Source organism: Narcine bancroftii, chromosome 6, assembly GCF_036971445.1.
Source record: "Narcine bancroftii isolate sNarBan1 chromosome 6, sNarBan1.hap1, whole genome shotgun sequence".
In the NCBI taxonomy this organism is placed as follows: domain Eukaryota; kingdom Metazoa; phylum Chordata; class Chondrichthyes; order Torpediniformes; family Narcinidae; genus Narcine; species Narcine bancroftii.
Window position 1 is genome coordinate 51,096,460 of NC_091474.1, and position 20,160 is coordinate 51,116,619.

Here is a 20,160-nt window from a genome sequence, read left to right on the forward strand (position 1 = left end):
CTAAATGTTCACTTCTAAAGCACAAGTGGCCTGTAGCTAAAGTCAAAACAATTGCAGAGAGAGAAACAACCTGGCAACGATGCCCAACGGCTGACCTTCAAGCTCCTGAAATGTCAGCTCCTGAGATATTACACATCAGAGGAATAAACAGGAAACACAGCAATCTTTATACTGCTAAAAATAAACGGACACCCCCTGAAGATGGAGTTAGACCCAGGGGCTGAGGTGTCCCTAATGCCGTTACATGTAAAAGATCACTTGCTACCACGCCTCCTGGTAAAATCAACTGAAATAACTCTATGATCTGTTACAGGAGACAGAATCAGTGTTTGGAAAAAGTATGGTCCAAATACAATACAAACAACAGCAACCAAAAACACTCTCCACATCATAGGTACCCATGGACCAGCACTTTTTGGAAGCAACTGGGTACAAAACATTCCCTAGACTGGCTGGAAATTGGTTCAATACTAAATGTAAACCACACAGACACCTTCCAGCCAGAACCTGAGACTAAATCCTCAGCAACCACAAGAATTGGGGAAAATCAAAGGCGTTCAAGCCAAACTGCAATTAAAAGATAATGCCGAACCAAAATCCTTCCAAGTCAGAACAGTCCCATTTGCTATAAAAGAGAAAATTGAGGCTGAATTAAACAGACTAAAACATGAATGCATATTAGAACCAATACAATACAGCAATTGGGCAGCGTCCATTGTACCTGTACAAAAAGCAAATGGTGAAATTTGTATTTGCAACGATTACAAAGTCACCATCAATTCATCACTCAAAATACCTGAGCACCCCATGCCCAAGGCAGAAAAATTGTTCCAACCACTAAACAGAGGGCAAAAATTCACAAAACTAGATTTGTCACAAGCATATCAACATATAGAATTAGACAAAAAGAAAAATCAAGGAAATGTGTAACAATCAATACCCATCTGGGACTATTCACCTTTACATGCCTTATGGAATTTCAGCAACACCTGCTATTTTTCAAGTAACAATGGACAAATCACTACATGGACTCTCAGTTGGGTGTTACCTAGATGATATCTAGGTAAATAACAGTGAACACTTACAAAACCTTGATAAGGTTTTAACAAGACTACAATTACGAAAGGTGTTACAGAGTTCTGTGCTGTGTATTAGCCTATGTGTTGTAGTTTTATGTTAAAAAATGACAGTTTGCCTTAGAGAGCCAAGGTGATGGTGGACTGCTGAGAGTGGGAGACAGACAGAGTATGTGCAGAAAATGATCTAAAAATTTCTGGACTTGGACGATAAACCACCATTGAGGGTGCTGTGGAGTGGAAGTTGGCCCAGAGTACGAGTCATGGTCTGGAAGACAGTTTAGAATGTTGGGATTTCAAAAAAAGGATGAACATTCCGAAGGCAGACAGAAGGATCTGGGCGGACCAAGCCAGTGGTTCCTCTCTCTGCAAGCAACACAAGACAACAACTTTGAATTTTGTGCTCGCTCGCTCGCACAATGTCCATTTCCTGAGTAAATACTGATGCAAATAAATGGTTTAAGATCGCCCCATTACGTGAGGCTCCACACATAGTTGACCATTCTGATCCTTTAGGGGACCAATTTTGTCCCTTACTATCCTTTTAATATACTTGGAGAAACCCTTTGGATTCACCTTCACACTATCTGCCAAAGCACCCTCATATCTTCTTTTTGCCTTCCTCATTTCCTTCTTTAGTATTCTCTTACATTTTCTATACTCTGCAAATACCTAATTTCCTCCTTGTTACCTATACCGGTTATACACCTCTCTTCTTAATCATATCACCAATATCCCTTGAAAACTAAGTTCCCTATGCCCATTAATTTTGGCTTTAATCCTGGTAGGAACATGCAAACTCTGCACTTCAAAATCTTGGCCTGCATACATGAAACTCAATAGAGAAAACCTACCGGGGACATCTACCACCTAAAATGATAGAAGGAGAAGGAAATGAAAATAATTGACTCAGTGGAACTTCTTGTTTACTTTTATTGAGTGACAACATTGTTTGATGGGTTTAATGTATCTTAGATTCTGAACTTTAAATGAATGGGAGGGGAGGTAGGGAGGGTGGGATGGGAAGAGGGGGGGAAGAAAACAACACTGTATATATTTGAAAAGAAAAATGTATGCATCTTGATCAATGTGGTTTATAGTGTGAAAAAAAAATAAAAAAAAAAAAATCTTGGCCTGAATGTTGGACGCATCCTTGCCAGAAAACAACTTATTCCAATAGACTCCTCCAAGATCCTTCCTCATTTCTACAAAATTGACTTTTCTCCAATTTAGAACCTCAACTCAAGGACCAGACCTATCCTTATCCATAAGTAACTTGAACCTGATGACATTATGGTCCCTGGACTCAAAATGTTCACCTAAACAGACTTCTGTCACCTGACCTCTCTTTTTCTCTAATAGGAGATCCAGTATTGTATCCTCTCTCATTGGTACCTCTACATATTGATTTAGAAAACTTTCCTGAACACATTTGACAAACTCCAAGCTATCCAGTCCTTTTACAGTATGGGAGTCCAATTCAATATGCAGAAAGTTTAAAATCTCCTACTACCACAACTTTCTGTTTCTTACATTGGTCTGCTACCTCCCTACTGATTTGCGCCTCCAATTCTCTGACTATTGGGTGGGCTATAACATCATTAGTGTGCTCACACCTTTCCTGTTCTTTAGCTCCACCCATTATGGCCTCTGTAGGCAAGTCTACAGTGCTGTCCTAGCATAGCTGTGATATTTTCCCTGACTAGCAATGCCATTTGTCCCCCTTTCAGCCCTCCCTCTCTATCACGAACTGAACATTGGAACCCCAGAACATTGATCTGCCAGTCCTGCCCCTCCAACAACCAAGTCTCACTAATAGTAATAACCTCTTAATCGCAGGTGTAAATCCATACCCTAAGCTCATGTGCCTTACTGATAATGCTTTTCACATTGAAGTAGGTACATCTGAGATCATTTCTATCATGTACAAGCATCTGCTTTCTGTCTTTACACACAGTCCTCACATGACCCTTACCGTCCTTCACTTCACTATCTCACTCTGCTTTCCCCTCACCCAGCAAATCTAGTTTAAATCCCCCCAGAGCAGCACTAGCAAACCTACCCATGAGGATGCTAGTCCCCTGCTAATTCAGGTGCAAACCATCCCATCAGATAAGGTCCCACTTCCCTGGAACAAAACATAATCTAGAAACATGAAGCCCTCCCTCCTGTCATGTGTTTAGCTGCATTATATTCCTGTTTTTAAGCTTCACTATCACTTGGCACCGATAGCAATCCTGAGATTACCACCTGGAGGTCCTGTATTGCTAACTCCCTAAACTCTCCTGGCAAGACCTCCTCCCCCTTCCTACCCACATCATTGATCCCTACATGGACCACAACATCTGGCTGCTCACCCTTCCTCCTTAGAATCAGGAGAACTTGATCCAAAATATCTCAGATCCTGGCACCAAGGAGGCAACAGACCACCTGAGATACTCGATCTCTCCCACAGAAATTCTCATCTCTCCCTCTATCAAATTCCCTATCACTACTGCGCTCTTCTCCTTCTAAGTTGGGAGTCCAGTCTCAATGCCAGGGACGTGACCTCTACAACTTGTCCGTAGTAGATCATCCTCACCATCAGTATTCAAAACAGTATACCTATTACTGATGGGAATGCTCTGCTCATTCTGCCTCTTCCCCTTGCCTCCCCTGACAGTCACCCAACCGCCTGTTTCTTGACTTAGGGGTGACTACCTCCCAAATGATCCAAAGTTCACCAAACTGCAGCTCCAGTTCCCTAACTCAGTTTATCAGGAGCTGCAGCTGGATGCACCTCTTGCAGGTAGAATCATTAGTAACAAATGTGTTGTCTCTGACATAGAAACATAGAAGATAGGAGCAGGAGTAGGTCATTCGACCCTTCGAGCCTGCTCCGTCATTCAACGAGATCATGGCTGATCTTAAAGTTCAGTACCCCGTCCCCGCCTTCTCTCCGTAACCTTTAATACCCTTATACTGAAGAAATATATCTAATTCCCTCTTAAATATATTTAATGAACCTGCCTCTACTGCCCTCTGTGGCAATGAATTCCACAGATTCACCACCCTCTGGGTAAAGAAATTCCTCCTCATCTCAGTCCTAAATGGTTTGCCTATTATCCTCAAACCATGGCCCCGGGTTCTGGATTTTCCCATCATTGGAAACATCCCATCTGCATCCATTCTGTCCAATCCTGCAAGAATTTTATATGTCTCTATGAGATCCCCTCTCAATCTTCTAAACTCCAGCGAGTACAATCCCAATTTACGCAATCTTTTCTCACAAGTCATTCCTGCCATTCCAGGTATCAGCCTGGTGAATCACCTCTGCACTCCCTCCATTGCAAGAACATCCTTCCTTAGATAAGGTGACCAAAACTGCACACAATACTCCAGGTGTGGTCTCATCAAGGCCCTGTACAGCTGCAGTAAGGTATTCTTGTTCCTATACTCAAACCCTCTTGATATGATGGCCAACATACCATTTGCCTTTTTAACCACCTGCTGTACCTGCATGCTCGCCTTCAGAGACTGGTGTACAAGTACCCCTATGTCTCTCTGCACTTCCCCATCTCTTAAATCCATTGCCATTCAAATAGTAATCTGCCCTCCGGTTTGTATTACCAAAGTGGATAACCTCTCATTTATCCACATTGTAGTGCATTTGCCATGTATCTGCCCAGTCCCTCAATTTATCCAAATCACACTGGAGCTTCCTGACTCCCTCTTCCGTGCACACCCCTCTTAGCTTAGTGTCATCTGACTTCCCACATTCTGCAGTCAAAATACTGGACTGCCCTCACAACTGCCTCCATTACCCAATTCCTCAGTTAATTAACTATCTTAATTCAAGAAACTTACCACTTTTAGCGGGAGTGAATTCCTCCTCAGCAACTACTCAACAAAGCCACAATGTCCCTCTCTGAACCACAACATTACTGGACACTTGAACAGCTGTCCTGTAGCTAGCTGCTACAAGCTATGCTCTGTAGAGCCCATTACACAGGAGAGGTTATTGGTGCAGGCAGGTTAGCTCAGAAAGAACAACATAAACCCATTTGAGCATAGTTAACACTGATCTTTATTGGACTCACAGCCCTGCTTTTATTCTCAAGATGAGGGGCGTGGTCGAAGCCCCCTCAGCACTGATTGGTGCATTTGTGATCCGCTTTCCTTGATAGGCCAGTTAGGCTCCTTTACTTGTGGCCAATTGGAGGGCAGAGCTGCAAGCCTCTTGCAGCCTGCTGGATCATTGCGGTCATCCTTTATTTTGTGAGGCTCCGTGGGGGAGCTATGAAGGGCTGCCACAGTCCCTCTTTTTCTGTCCTTATCTATTATCTCAATTGCTCCCTGACCCTAATCAATTAACTCAATTGCAGCCTCCTGACTTCAACTCAAAAAGAAGCAAGGTAAGAGTTCCTTACCTTTTCAAACCTCCCTCTCAGCTGTGCTGATGTCACGTGCCTGTGCAATCTGCCCTTTCCTGACTTTAAAAAATAATTAAATAAAAATGGCTACTCACACACAGACCCTCCTTGCAGCCTCCTGACTCCAACTCAAAAGAAGTAAGGTAAAAGTTCCTTATCTTTTCAAACCTCCCTCTCATTTATTATATTTTTTAGAAATTTACATACAGAGCTGTATCAGGCCATTTTGGCCCAATTTACATAAAATTATCCAATACCCCCGGTACATTTTGAACAATGGGAACGAATGGGAACAATGGGACGAAACCGGAGACCCCAGGGAAAACCCACGCAGACATAGGGAGGATGTACAAACTCCTTACAGACAGCGCAGCGTTACGAGCCCAGAGGACCCCAAAACCCAATAGCAATATTCATCAAGACAAATAGTTACTTAAACAAAAGTTGCTTTTAATTATCTTGAAACATGAAAACAGAATCACACTTTAACTTATCACTATTAACTTAACTAATCTAACTTAACCCCCTTCTAATTCTAAGTGCATGTGTATATAATGTGTATTTAAGTTCAGAAAAGTTATTTGATTCACAGTCCAAACTCACTTCTCATTCCTCCAAGTTCACTGGTTGCAGGCAATTCTTATACTGGGCACAGAATTTAACATTTTAAAAATTAACCAGGCTTTGTGCTTGAAAGGTAAATGGTTACCACTCAAGAAGGTTCTTGTTGGTTTTCAGGGATAGATTTGTTGTACGCTGGACACCCACAACTGATTCCTTTTTAATCAGCCACTTCACTCTCTTGCAGAAGAAACTTGCCCCCTCAGGGTTCTCCAGGTGATAACCTCTTTCTTTCAGGTCACCACAGAGTTCCTTTCTGTTTCTCTTATTCCAAATAAAACATTAGACAGCCAGTCCTCTCATCTTGCATGAACCACAAGGGCATTGACCAGGCTGAACTCAGCACTCACAACCCATCTTCCAAATGGGGTTTTTCCAAAAGCTTGCCAGCTTGTCCTGTTCCAGTCCCAGCTGCTGCTGCTAACTGTCAAACTCTAGAACTGATCTCTGTGTGTCTCTCTCAGAGAAAAACCTGTTTGACTCTCTCTGCCTGCAAAACCACATGACCCTCCTAGAACAGCAAATTCCCCTCCTGTCTGTGGCTCTGACAAGTTCTTTCATCTGTTGCCTTTTTGAAAACAACAATCCATTAGTGAAGTCACTCTCCAAAGCTTTTGCAAAGGCTCTGGGGCCGACATGTCGAGCATGAGCAGAGCTCCAGTATTTTAAATAAGATCTGTTTTAAAGTGTTTGTATGTGACCTACTCTTAAAATAAACTGCCACAATTTATCTCCTAAAAACACATTTATATTCTGTCACAGTGGGATTCTAACCCAGGTCCCGATCATTGGTGCTGTAAAAGGCATTGCACTGATATGCCAACTGTGTATCTTTTCATACATGTGTGATTATTATGTGCTGTGTAATTGTGTGTGTGTGTGTGTGTGTGTGTGTGTGTGTAGGATGTGAAAAATCGCTGTTTTGTCAGGTTGTATATGTACAGTCAGATGATAATAAATTTGAACGTGAAATATGTCCATCTATTTGCATTAACTATGTGCAATAAAGAATGCCGAAATCTTAGTCTTACTAATCACAGAGCACCTGTGGCATACAGATTACTTAAAATGGGATGTGAGTGGAAAGAAAAAGATTGAGAACCACTGCTCTAAGAGTTTATATTATAACCTGACAGTTCCACTACATATCTAGAAATTTGCCAGGGTTTCTGATGTCATACCAAACCTATGCAAACTCCTGAGGAAGTAGAGGTGCTGATGAGCTCTCTTCATGATGACATTAGTTAATTGGGTCCAGGAGATAGTAACTCCCAAGAATTTAAATTTTTCACCCTCTCCACCTCTGATCCCCCAGTGATCACTGAATTGTACACTTCTGGTTTTCCCTTCCTTAAGTCCTTAGTTTTGGTGACATTGAATGGAAGGCTGTTGTTGATGCACCATTCGGCCAAGTTTTCGATCTCCATCCTGTCTGCTGACTCATCACTTTCCTTGATACAACCCACGGCCGTGGGATCATCAGCAAATTTGTAGACGATGTTGTTGTTTTACCGAGCCACAGTCGTAGGTGTAAAGTGAGTGGAGCAAGGGGCTGAGAACACAGCCCTGTGGTGCTCCGGTACTGATGGAGATTGTGAAGAAGTTATCAATCTTTGCTGATTGTGGTTTGGAGGTAAGGAAGTCCAGGATCCGATTCCACAGTGGGGTTTAAGGGCCAGGTCTTGGAGTTTGCTGATCAGTTTAGATGGGATGATGGTGTTAAATGCCGAACTATAGTCGATAAAGCTCCCCATAATATATGCATCTTTGCTGTCTAAGTGTTCCAGGGCTATGTGTAGAGTCAGTGAGATGACATCCACTGTAGACCTGTTGCTACGATAGGGAAATTGTAATGGAGCTGATATGCTTTAATACCAGCCTCTCAAAACACTTCATCACTGTTGATGTGAGTGCCACTGGTCAATAGTCATTTAGGCAGGTTAATAAAGATCCTTCCTGTATTCAGCCTGCTTCCAAACTCATTGCTCTTTGAACCCACTGAACTTGTTTTCCTTCCCCTTACCAAAAAATGGCCCCACCAGGTTCCACAAAACTGATTTGGACCACACCAGAACATTTATTGTGCTTTGTCCACTTGCAGCCTTTAATATCATTTCCCCTTTTCAATGTTAGCACGGTGGGAAAAGAAACTGCCTGAGCAGATTTTCTAGTTTTTTTTGTTAGCTCATAGAATCCTACAGCACAAAAACAGGCCCTTCAGCACATCTATTCTATACCAAACTATTAATGTGAGGATGTAAGCCAGCGCTTCTACACTTCAGACCCATTTGCTCCTCTCATTTGTTCTCCTGCCCCCAAACTAATTTCCAATCCTCATCAGCAATTCTCTTGTAAAAGTTATGGTCTTCAGTTTTTTTTCTGCTTCTTCACCAGGTTTCCAAATTTTGGTTTTAATACCAACCACTGAAGTGCCCCACTTTACCATTTTTGGAAGTCTGATTAGCTGTTCCCAGCCCATTTTGTAGCTCCTCTGTACGCTATTGCTTGTCCTGTGTGTTCTGATCCAATCCTTAGTTATGGTGAACAATCGGGATAAATGTTCCCCAATGATCAAAAGATTCCTGCCTGGACAGCAAATGGTGCCTATAGAAATTTCTTGTGTAGCAACCCTTTATGTGACACCATCAAACCTGTTCCATTCCTGTTACTGTGGATGGTTTTCTGTTATTCAAACCCCCCAAGAATTAAATGGGTCATTCTCACAATGCTGGAACAGAAGACTTCAACTCCTTACTAACATCTTCAATGAAGGAATCCTGTGTAATATATCCTTGTTTGTTGATATTATGAGTGAGGAAACAGGTTTGGTAAGTCTCAGAGGCAAGGATCTGCACACAGGTTTTGATAGCAAAAAGCTTTATTTGCTAGGAGCAAAGCCATGGGAAAATTAGGTTATACACAGCACACACACTGTATATACAACTGTGGGAAGGGCGGAAAAACAGTGAACAAATGCATACAGTTTATTACTTAGCATGGGAACCGCACTTGGTTGGCAATAAGAATTTGATAGTGTGGAAAAATTAGCAGTATTGAAACACGCACACAGCTAATAAACGGGCATGGGGAAAAATGATGCACACACACACACATAGTAAAGGGAAAAGTAAATTTGTGTCCTGCCACCCCTTGACTCTGGGTGAACATGGCTCTGTGCTAATCTAGGGACACTGATCAGTGCTCCCAACCCCTATTAAACAGTACCATTATTTCACCAGCAGTTTCTCAGCCCAGGTTCACGTTTCTCAGCCCAGAGTGGAGCAGGTGGGGGGGGTCCCTCGAAGATAGCAAGAGAGCGAACAAAGGGTGCATATACTGCTGGAGAGTCTAACCCAGGTGATTGACTGGGGGAGGGTGGGGGGAAATGGTTCAGTGCCAGTCAGGCTAACCTAATTATGGCAGCCAATGACCCGAGGTCAAGTACAGGCAAACTGGAGGGTGTAGGGCAGGTAATTAACATGGGCCAACAGCAAGGTGTGTGGCCGAAACAGGAGCTTGATTGGCAACTGGTGTGTCCTCTGACTAGGTAGGGAGGAGTGGCATCACATGACAGTCACAACTCTCCTAATACAGTTGACAAAGATAAAAATGGACAAATTCTGCAAAATTTTAGAGATAGGGAAAACGTCAAAGTATTTTCAAATAGTTGTACAGCACAGAAGTGGGTCCCTTTGCCTACCACATCCACACTAACCTTAATGCTAAGACTAATCCCATTTTCCCACATTAAGTCTGTAATCTACATGAGTGCTTGTTTATATGTTGAAGGTATCTGATTTCAACATCAGAGTTCGAGACGTCAACCTGAGTGTAAAATCCTCTTCAAAACTTGTGCCCTTTTTGATTCTTCGCCTACTTTTCTTCTCTCCATACCCAAAACCCCCACCACCATGGGAAAAAGGGTGACCATCTTTGCCACTTGTTGTTTTAACAACATCATGCTTCAAAACCTCAGTACCACCCCCGCAACTGGATCTTTGACTTTCTCATCGGTGATGAGTCAGCATACAGGATGGAGACTGAAAACCTGGCTGAATGGTTCACCAACAATAAACACATTCAATATCACCAAAGCCAAGGAGCTGATTGTGGACTTCAGGAAGGGAAAACCAGACATACATGATCTCGTGATTAATTAGGGACATCAGAGGTTGAGAGGGTGAGCAAATTTAAGTTCTTGGGAGTTACTATCTTGAAGAATCTTTTCTGGGCCCAACACACCAACAGCATGAAGAAAGCACTTCAGCACCTCTACTTCTTCAGGAGTTTGCAGAAGTTTTGTATGACATCAGAAACCCTGGCAATTTTTACAGATGTGTGGTGGAAAGTGTGCTGACCAGCTGCATCACAGTCTGGTATGGGGACACCAATACCTTGAGCCTAATGCCCTCCAAAAGGTGGTGGACACAGCCCAGGACATCACAGGTAAAACCCTCCCCACCAACAAGAACATCTACAGGGTGTCAGAGGACAGCGGCAATCATCAAGAAGCCACCTAACCTAGCGCGCACACACACGGTTTGCTGTTATCAGTAAAGATGTATAGGTGCCGCAAGACTCATACCACCAGGTCCAGGAACAACTGCTACCCCTCCATCATCAGACACCTTTACAACAAACTAATTTAAGGACTCTTACTTGTGCACTTTATTGTTTTTTTTCTCCTCTCTGTATTACAGTTGTTTTCATTTGTATGTGTATGTCATGTGTATGTTTTTTTCACTATCAATTCTGCCTGGCCCACAGGAAAGGAGATCAGTGGAAATCGACAAAGAGAACAGATAGAGAAGTGAAGCAAAGGCCAAAGACCAGATCAGGTCTGATCTCAAGCAGCAGCACGGTTTTAACCAGTTTTTAATCATCAGCTCACTCTTCATAAAATGCCAGGAATAAGGCAGAGAACAAAGGGAATACAAGTGAGATGCTGCTTTGCATCAACAGCAATTTTAGATGTATTTAATATAGAAAAACAACAGGATAAATGCATTATACTTCCAATTTCAAATTCTCTGTAGATGTACTTTTATTACCATTTTTCTCAAAACGAAATACATAACTCCAAATTAATCTTTCATAAAAGTTTAAAAAATGTTTGTGAAATGATACTTGCATCTGCTGTGATGAATTGATGTTTAAAAATCAATAGCAAACAGACATAGCAGCATCCAACATGAGGCAGTCACCATTGTTGGGAGGTTTGCGACAGACTGGAGCTTTTCCATTCAATACAATAAATCCACTACTTTCGGCTCTTCACAAAGTCTTCTCCTTTCTTTATGGAAGCCTTCAGTTCACTCATGGCCTCTGCTACAAGCTTTTCCTCAAAAGCAGATAGTTTACCTAATCCGAGATTCTTCTCTATACCATTTTTCTGGGGGGGGTGGGGGAGGGAAAGCAAAAACAACTTGAAACATTTTCTCAGAAAAACAATTTAGAGACCATTATTCTGACTAAGGTGCAAAACCAACAAGCGAATATAAAGTTACAAGGGCAGACTTGTTTCATAAGTTAGTGGATCTCTGTTAAAACATTCCAGCCCTATTATCCCTGAGAAAGGGAAGGTGGAATTATAAAAATGAAGAAAGGTAAGCAAACTTCAAAGTTTCAATCATTTAATCTGACCCCTGTTGGAACATTCTAGACACAAGAGTACAGAATTAAATTGAATGCCCTCCACCAGAAGCACCACAGATGATGCAATTTCACACAGAATAGACCACTTGATAGACTTCACAGCTCAACAACAGAACTATACTTTTCCAAAAGTCTCCAAGGTCAGTACTGAGAGTTAGTCAAATGGAACCCTCCTACATTGTCCCCTTGCTTGATGCTCAGAATGCTTTGCCATAATAAAAGCATCATTATAGCTTTACTGGGACCTGCTGTATGAGGAAGCTGGTGCTAACCCGACCCACTCCATTGATGCAGTAATAAGGACAAATTGAAGGGGTAAACAAGAACTTCCATCACATCCAACTGGAGAGGGACAAAGGAAAAAGATCAATAGGTTCCAGGAGGTCTGTTAGCAAAGCTAGTTCTGCTCATCCCAACAATTACCTGCACTGAGCTGGTTTTAGAACACAGTACAGGCCCTTCAGCCTATGTAAACCTTGTGCACAATGAGCTCATTTTTCCCTCTTTCCCATCCATATCCCTATATTTTTCTGACATCCATTTGCCCATCTAAGAGTCTTTTGAATGTCCCTGTTATATTAGGTGGTCCACCCTTGGCATCCATCACCAAGTTAAAAAAAACTTGCCTCGGACATCTCCCCTAAACTTTTCTCCACTCTTCTTAAACTGATGTCCTCTGGTATTTGCTATTGTCACCCCAGGAAAATCATGTTGGCTGTCCACCTGTCCAAGCTCCCCATAATCTTGTATACCTATCAAGTCACCTCTCATCCTTCATTGCTGTAAAGAGAAAAGCCCAAGCTCAGATGACATGTTCTCCAATCCAGGCACCATCCTGGTAAACCTCCTCTGCACCCTTTCCATTGTTGTATTTCTGAGCCCCACACCCCAGCTCTGAGGGGCTGCACTGCTCACCCTGGCCTGTCCAGCAGCAACCCTCACATGGGTACAAGTGGAGGGCAGGCTCAACTCAGTTTCCCTACAATCTGAACATGGCCTTAAAAAAAAAGGTAAGAGAAGATGCACCATATAATTGGCTCTGCTGTGTCCATATAGAAAACAGAGCTTCTGTCAATACCAAAGTTTTACTGTGGAATTGTCTGATTTGCTTCTCAACATACAGAGATTAAAAGCAGCAACGAGAGTCATTTCAATTACAAAATATTGTTAGAGTTGTCAAAGTGCACAAATTCATTCACGTTTTGGCCACTTGCAATTGAAGGGGAAACATCTGGCTGAACCTGCCCAAATTGAAAGCATACAAACTCACCCCAAGTAGTAAAGGTGTAGAGAAGTATGGAGATTCAGTTTCTTCAGACCGAACAAATGCACATTCTACTACTCCTTCTTTACCATTCATAGCATCCAGGAGAGAGAAGACAAATCTGGCACCAGCATAAGCCATAGACAGGGTGGCAGAACCTAAATAATCCATTGAAAAATAAAATTAATGCATAATCACTTAATAGGTTTTTAGTTCTTGCCAAAAATAATTAAACTTCCCAGTTAAGTTTGGAACAAAAGTTAAGAAAAATGCTGTTCACACAATTGCATCCAAATCAAATTTCACAATGTAAATTGTAGTCACTTTGACAGGGTGATACTAACAGGTTAGAGAGTTTCTACAAGTAACCAGTATTCTGGATATCATTCAATGCTGCCATTTTACATGTGCTTCTCACGTGGTCAGCTATTAAAAGTTTCAGATGTTGGTGGACTGACGTACTGTTGCTGCTATCAAATATACAGGACATTGTTCTCATACCTCAGGGTGAGTGGAATCAAGGAAACCAGTTTAAAGGGTGCTCAATAATTTAGTTGTAATGAGATTGAGAGGATGAAGATGGTTGTCAGTTTCAGGTACAAATGGAGAAGTAACTATAGATTAGTTTGGAAAATAGATATTTTCAAAATATTGGCTATCCCTTTGCTTTCTGTCGATGCAGTGTGACCAGAGTTTCTCCAGCACATTTCTATAGTGCACTGGACACCAGCACCTGAAATCTTTCTCATTTAATCTTAGCAAGCAGAAACTAGTTGATTCTTGCTTTGGAAGAGGGGAAGAGGATGAGAACATTTACTGCATCCAGTGCTGCCTCCTCTTCATCAGAGAGGCTAGACACAGACTGGGTGAACATTTCGTTCAGCAACTTCACTCTGTCCACAGCAATAGTAAAGATCTCCCATTGGCCAACCACTTCAAATTCCATACCCATTGCCAGTGATCAGGGTTTGAATCCAGTGCTGTAAGGAGTTTGCATGTCCTCCCCATATCTGCATGGGTTTCCTCTGGGGGTTCTGGCTTCCTCCCACCCTTCTAAACGTACTGGGGTTGTCGGTCAATTGGGTGTAATTGGGCTGCACAGGCTTGTGGGCCAAAAGAGCTTGTTATCTGCTGCATGTCTCTGCCCTCTCCCCCATCACTTTTCAGCTTCTTTCCCCTCCCACCTGTATCCACCCACTACCTTTTAGCCTATGCTTTTCCCCCTTGTAATTCAGGTACCTTGCCCAATTTTCAGAACACCTGAAGGAGGGCTCAGGCCAGAAATGTCTTCTGTTTTTTTATTTTGTATGGATGCTGCATGACTTGCTGAATTTCTCCAGCGGTTTAGTGTACTATACTAGTCCTCAGCATCTATCAGACATGTCATTTACCACTGCATGTAAGTGAAGGTTTAAGGAAATGCATAACAAAAGCCACTTAATCTCCAAGATTATCTCAGTCCTGTTTAAACACTACAGCAAATACTGGAAAAAATCTGCTCATGCTTGTAATCAGCACAATTCATTGAACTTGCTTACATTGGAATAAATAAGATTGAAGCTTCAATTGTCATCGTCCAACTAAATGCCTACAAACCCAATTCATTTTACTCAATCCAACAACAGAAAAAACTTGAGAAGTTTAGAAACAAACGAACAACTCCTGCAAGGTGAAGAGGTCAAATGGCCCTGTAAAAAAAATGGTAACACACTAACCTGCTCCAGCCTTTGCTTTGACCACCTCTGTACCAGCCTCTTGGATTCTTTCTGTCAAGGCCTGCAGCTTATCCTGGGGGATTTCAACTTTAGGAGTACACTGAAGTGAAAACCAAAACTGAAGTTAGCATCCTAATGCTCACTTTCTATGGATTCAGACAGATGTGAACAGATCAAACAAAAACCCATTTATCAGTTTTCAGATGACCAGAAATATATGTTATCGCTTCGCAATTTAAATAAATTTCAGTACACAGAGCTACTGGTAGAATAGAGAGGTTCATACAGCAGTGGCCTTTCCCAGATTTTTATGTCAAAATGAATCCATATAGGCCAGTTAGTATGTAACTGAAGGGAATGAAATGTTTGAAACATGGAGCAGCATGCAACTCCAGTACACCAGATGCTACTGAGATTTTCCAACTTTCATTTCAAGATCATATTGGGGTTGTGGCTTCTTGCTATAATCAAGTGGATGCATGTGGAAAAATATCAATTAGGTATATTCAGAAAGTGACAATGGAATTTATGTCAAACAAAAAACACATTCCTTGAAAGTGAGCTATTTATTTAATCGTACAAGGCCAACAGTACAGATTTCATGGATAAAAGTTTGAGGAGCAAACACAAGCTGCAACTCTGAAATACTTTAGCCAAATAAGAATAGGATTTTTTGGGGGGAGGGGCAGGGGAGAAGATGGGAAGTAGCACGACTGATCAGGGATAGCATTACAGTTGCAGAAAGGAAGGACTCTGTGGCAGTAGTGTCTACTTAGTCAGTCTGGGTGGAAGTAAGAAATAGGAAGGGAGCAATCTCTGTATTGGGAGTTGTCCACAGGCCCCCCAAATACCTTCAGGATAATGAGGAACAGATTAGCAGGCACATTTTGGAATGGAGCAGAAGTAACAGGGTTATTATTTCTTCCCAAATATTGACTGGCATTCCCTTCCTGCAAGAGGGAGAGATAGGCAGAATTTGTCAGGGGTGTCCAAGGATTCCTGACAGTTTGTGGATCAGTCAACTAGAGAAGAGTAGTCCATACTGGATCTAGGACTGGGTACAGAACCTGGTCAGGTGACAGACCTCTGAGTGGGGGAGCATTTCAGTGATACAGATCACAACTCCCCAAGCTTTAGCATAGCTATGGATAAGGATAAATGTAGAGAGAATGATAAAGTGTTTAATTGTGGAAGGGCTAATTACAATGGGATGAGGCAGGAACTAGGAAGAGTAAATTGGGAACAGATGTTCTCAGGAGAAAGCACAGATGTGGAGGATGTTTAGGGACCACTTATGTGGGGTTCTCGATAGGCATGGTCCACTGTGAAAGTAGGAAATGAGAACCATGGTTGACAAAGCATGTAGACAGCTAGACAAGGGAGGAAGCATACATTAAATTTAGGAAGCAAAACACAGAAGGGCTCATAATATGTGTTTACAGGGGTGGTGGTGAAGGCTGGAACAACAGGGGCACTTAAGAGACTCTTAGACAGGCACATAGATGATGGAAAAAGAGGGTTTGAGGTTGGGAGTGTTTAGTTTTTTTGGTAGGCCAAAGGGCCTGTGTTGTAATGTTCTATGAGTAAACAGCATGTGAAACTGTCTTTAGGAATGGATTTCACTGATAACGGGATAATCCTGAAAAGTGCAACTGCTAAACAGATTAAATCAAGTCTACAACTCCTGTTAACTCTATACTAATTAGCCAGAATTTGATGATAGTTTGATCATCTTCATTGCCTGCTTACCTGAGAGATCAGTGGGATGATTGTCTTTCCAGCATGGCCTCCAACCACTGGTACAGATACACGTGCAGGGTCAAGACCCTTCAAAACAAAACGCATTTGCACATCATTACTGAAAATATTTGAATTAAACTATACAACAAACAAACAAAAAAAAGGTAATCAGTAACTGTTGTTGCAAAGATGCATACATCAGATTGAAAGAGTGCAGAGAAGATTTACTAGGATGTTGCCAGGAATTCAGGAACTGAGTTACAGGGAAAGATTAAACAGGCTAGGACTTTATTCCCTGGAGCGTAGAAGAATGAGGGGAGATTTAATAGAGGTATACAAAATTGAGGGGTATGGACAGAGTAAATGCATATAGGCTTTTTCAACTGAGGTTAGCAGAGGTATAATGGATGCAAATTTAATGTTTTAACCAAAGACCATCCTATTTCACATTTACCTTAAGCTCAGCAACAAAGGTGTTAGCTCTGACCACATCCAATGTTGAGACACCAAAAATCTTATTAGGGTTGTATACTCCAAGTTTCTTGAAAAGTTCTGTTGCGATTGGTATTGTAGAGTTCACCTTGGGGAAAAAAAGATGACAAAATAATATCAGAAGAATGCCAAAACAAGGAATCTGTAGAAATCCACATTGTGCTTGCTTTTGTTGATCTGTAAATTTATAGATTATAAAATGGATTACAGAAAGAAAATACTTAAAATTCAAACTACAATTGAATAAAAACTCCAATTACTCAATCAACATCTTACAAGTTCCAGTCACACAAACACAGCTCAAAAGGAAATTTGAGGGAAATAACAAGAAACAACAAACAAGACCAATTCCTGGGAATAAGACAGTTTGCCAATCACAAACTATAGTAGTTGAAAATACAGTACATTTCCCCATATCCAAAATTCTGTTAACTGAACTTTTATTCCAGTGGCGACATGACGTCACAAGTTGAAAAGTTTTTCACCCAATTTACCCATGTGGGGCTCTGACGCTCTGTTGGTGCCATTTTGAATCCAACGGAGTTCTCGTGTATTGTACAATGGCAAAAAGGTCTGCAGATAGCACTGTCAAAGTCAGTGAAAAGGGGAAGTGTTTATCCTTGTCTATAGAATAGAAAGTAAAGCTGTTGGTGAAACTGGTGCAAGTGGTGCAAGTCTGAAACGTCTAACAGATGAGTATGGTGTTGGAATGAAGAGGCAGAAGGATAAACTCTTGAAGTTCTATTCTGAAAGTGATGAATAGAAATTAATGAAAACACTGCATTAAGGTAAAAATGAAGAATGATTGTGTATTGGAGTGGATCCAACAGCATCGCAGTGAACCACTTAATGGTTCGCTGATCATGAAACAAGTAAAGCTCTATCATGGTGATCTGAACATTGAAGTGAACTGTGAAAATTCAGCAGAGTGAATGAGTAAATTTAAGACAAGGCATTAAATTGTTAAAGATTAGTGGTTAAAAAAAACATCTGCTGATCACAAATCAGTGGAGAAATTCATTGACAAGTTTGCCAAGATCGCATCGCTAATGAAAATCTGATGCCAGACGAAGTCTATAATGCTGATGAAACATCACTGTTTTGGCTTTTTTCCCCCAGAACAACACTGGCCACAGCTGATAAGCCCCTACAGGAATTCAGGATGCCAAGAACAGAATAACTGCTGGGATGTGTTAATGCAGCAGGCATCCACGTGTAAACTTACTGTGATAAGTAAAAGTTTGCATCCTTGTTTTAAAGGAGTGAATTTCTTATCAGTTCATAATTATGCAAATAGAAAGGCAAGGGTCACCAGGGATATCTTTTCTGACTGGTTTAACAAACATTTTGTGCCAGCAAGTCATGCTCACTGCAGGGAAGCTGGATGACGAATACAAGATTTTTTTATTCCTTGACTATTGTTCTACTCATCCTCAGCTGAAAATCTCAAAGATAATATTCATGCCATGTAGCTTCCCCCAAAGTGACTTCCTTAAATCAGCCATGTGACCAAGGTATCCTTAGATCAATGAAGAGTGAATATAAAAACACTTGAACAGGATGCTATCAGTAGTGTGGCAGGTTTCCAAAAGGAGTTTACCATCAAGGATGCCATGTATGCTTCTGCCAACACTGGGAATAAAGTGACTAAAGACACAGTTATACATGCCTGTCACAATCTCTGGCCTGCAACTATGTTCCTTGATAGAGATGAAGATTTTATTGGTTTGAAAGATTCTTTGTGTCAGGTGAAAAAAGTGACCTCATTCAGACTCCACCTGTTAGCTGGAAGAAGAGTATATTGAAGAAGTTGTTCCAGTTGTTCATTCACTGACTGATGGTGAAAGAGCTGAACTTGTTCTGCATCAAGGTGAGCACAATGAAGATGGCTTAGTTGACACTGCAGAAAAAGTGTCTATAGACGACATGGTGAGAATGTGATGGACTTATTGAAGGCCTAGAGCAGTGTGCATTCATAACAGAACAAGAAATCAGGACAGTTTATTAAATCAAAGAGAGACTGCTATGACAAAAGCCAAAGTTAATGAGGCAGATGACACTGGAGGAAACATTTGAAAAAACAGTTGGAGAGAATTTCTAGTGTTTGTTGCTACATTTATCTTATTTTGTAAACAGCAATCACATTCTTTTTGGTAAGAAACTATTTCACGTATGAAAAGCATTCCATTGTTTTTTGTTGTTGTTTAACCATTGATACAAGTATTCTGCTGATGCTACCGGGCTGCTTAAAGCCATTATTCCATTATCTAAAAAAAATCCCATTAACCAAATATGGGGAAACACTGTATTCTGTGGAGCTTGGAAGAGTGATCATTTTTAAATTTACAAAATCCAAAGAGGGTACAACAAGGTAGATGTTGAGGTTTCCAAGAGTGGATGTGTTTCAATCCAGGAAATGGCCTTTTCTCCAAGAGAAGAATCCTTCATACTTGAAAAGGGTTGTGAGGTGTTCCTTAACCAGAAAACTTTCCAGGTGCAAATTTTTCACAAAGATTCATCTTGTCACTTTTAGTCTATGACTACTTACTCTCGGGTGTCAACAAGTTGAATTGTTGCTTCCATACAAGCTTTTTAGCCAATTTTGAAACCAAATTAGGTATCATACACATGATTCCACATCAGAATAGTTTCAATGTTTGCATTATACCTTGGTTAATTGAAATTTATGACCAGTGGAATAATTTACTACTACAGTTTGTAGAGTGCGTCGAAAGAACCAAAGACTTGTTGATCCAAACCAAGGCTTTTATTAACTAAAAGACTGGAGCATATCACAAGTATCACCAGTGAGCATATCACCAGTCTAGAATGACCTGGTCTGGCTAGGAGCAATCCTTTAAGACCTACCAATAGGTGTGACTACGCTCTCAGCCAATCACAGTCATCCTACACTACTATCTGTATATATACACGTTGGTGATACAATCTGTACTATCACATTCACCCCTTCTTTGAGAACTAACCCCAGGGTGGATGGAGATTAGGGGCTGTACCAGTCAGGGGGCCTGACCATCCGGTATGACCGCAGTGGTACCGGGATTGGGGTCACCAGCAGGCTCGTCAGGTGCAGCCACTGCTTCGCTCAATTCCACAACAGCGTTGTCAACAGTCTGGCCTGAGCTGGTGGGGTGGTGCTGGTCCCTCTGTTCAAGCACATGACCTGG

At 41.5% G+C, this 20,160-nt stretch overlaps 1 protein-coding gene and 1 long non-coding RNA gene across 2 annotated transcripts in view; one reads left to right on the plus strand and one right to left on the minus strand.

The window, feature by feature from the left end:
* Positions 1-11,276, plus strand: part of LOC138736082 (uncharacterized) — a 14,630-nt gene extending 3,354 nt beyond the window's left edge. The window contains exon 2 of the long non-coding RNA XR_011340082.1: positions 10,877-11,276. This is a non-coding gene — a long non-coding RNA (uncharacterized lncRNA). The remainder of the gene's footprint in view (positions 1-10,876) is intronic.
* mdh2 (malate dehydrogenase 2, NAD (mitochondrial)) overlaps positions 8,970-20,160 on the minus strand; it is a 36,168-nt gene continuing 24,977 nt past the window's right edge. The window contains exons 5-9 of the mRNA XM_069884960.1: positions 16,938-17,063; positions 16,493-16,570; positions 14,744-14,843; positions 13,035-13,186; positions 8,970-11,501 (exon numbers count right to left, since the gene is read on the minus strand). Coding sequence (XP_069741061.1) covers positions 11,370-11,501; positions 13,035-13,186; positions 14,744-14,843; positions 16,493-16,570; positions 16,938-17,063 — 588 coding nt within the window. The 3' untranslated portion in view covers positions 8,970-11,369. The remainder of the gene's footprint in view (positions 11,502-13,034; positions 13,187-14,743; positions 14,844-16,492; positions 16,571-16,937; positions 17,064-20,160) is intronic.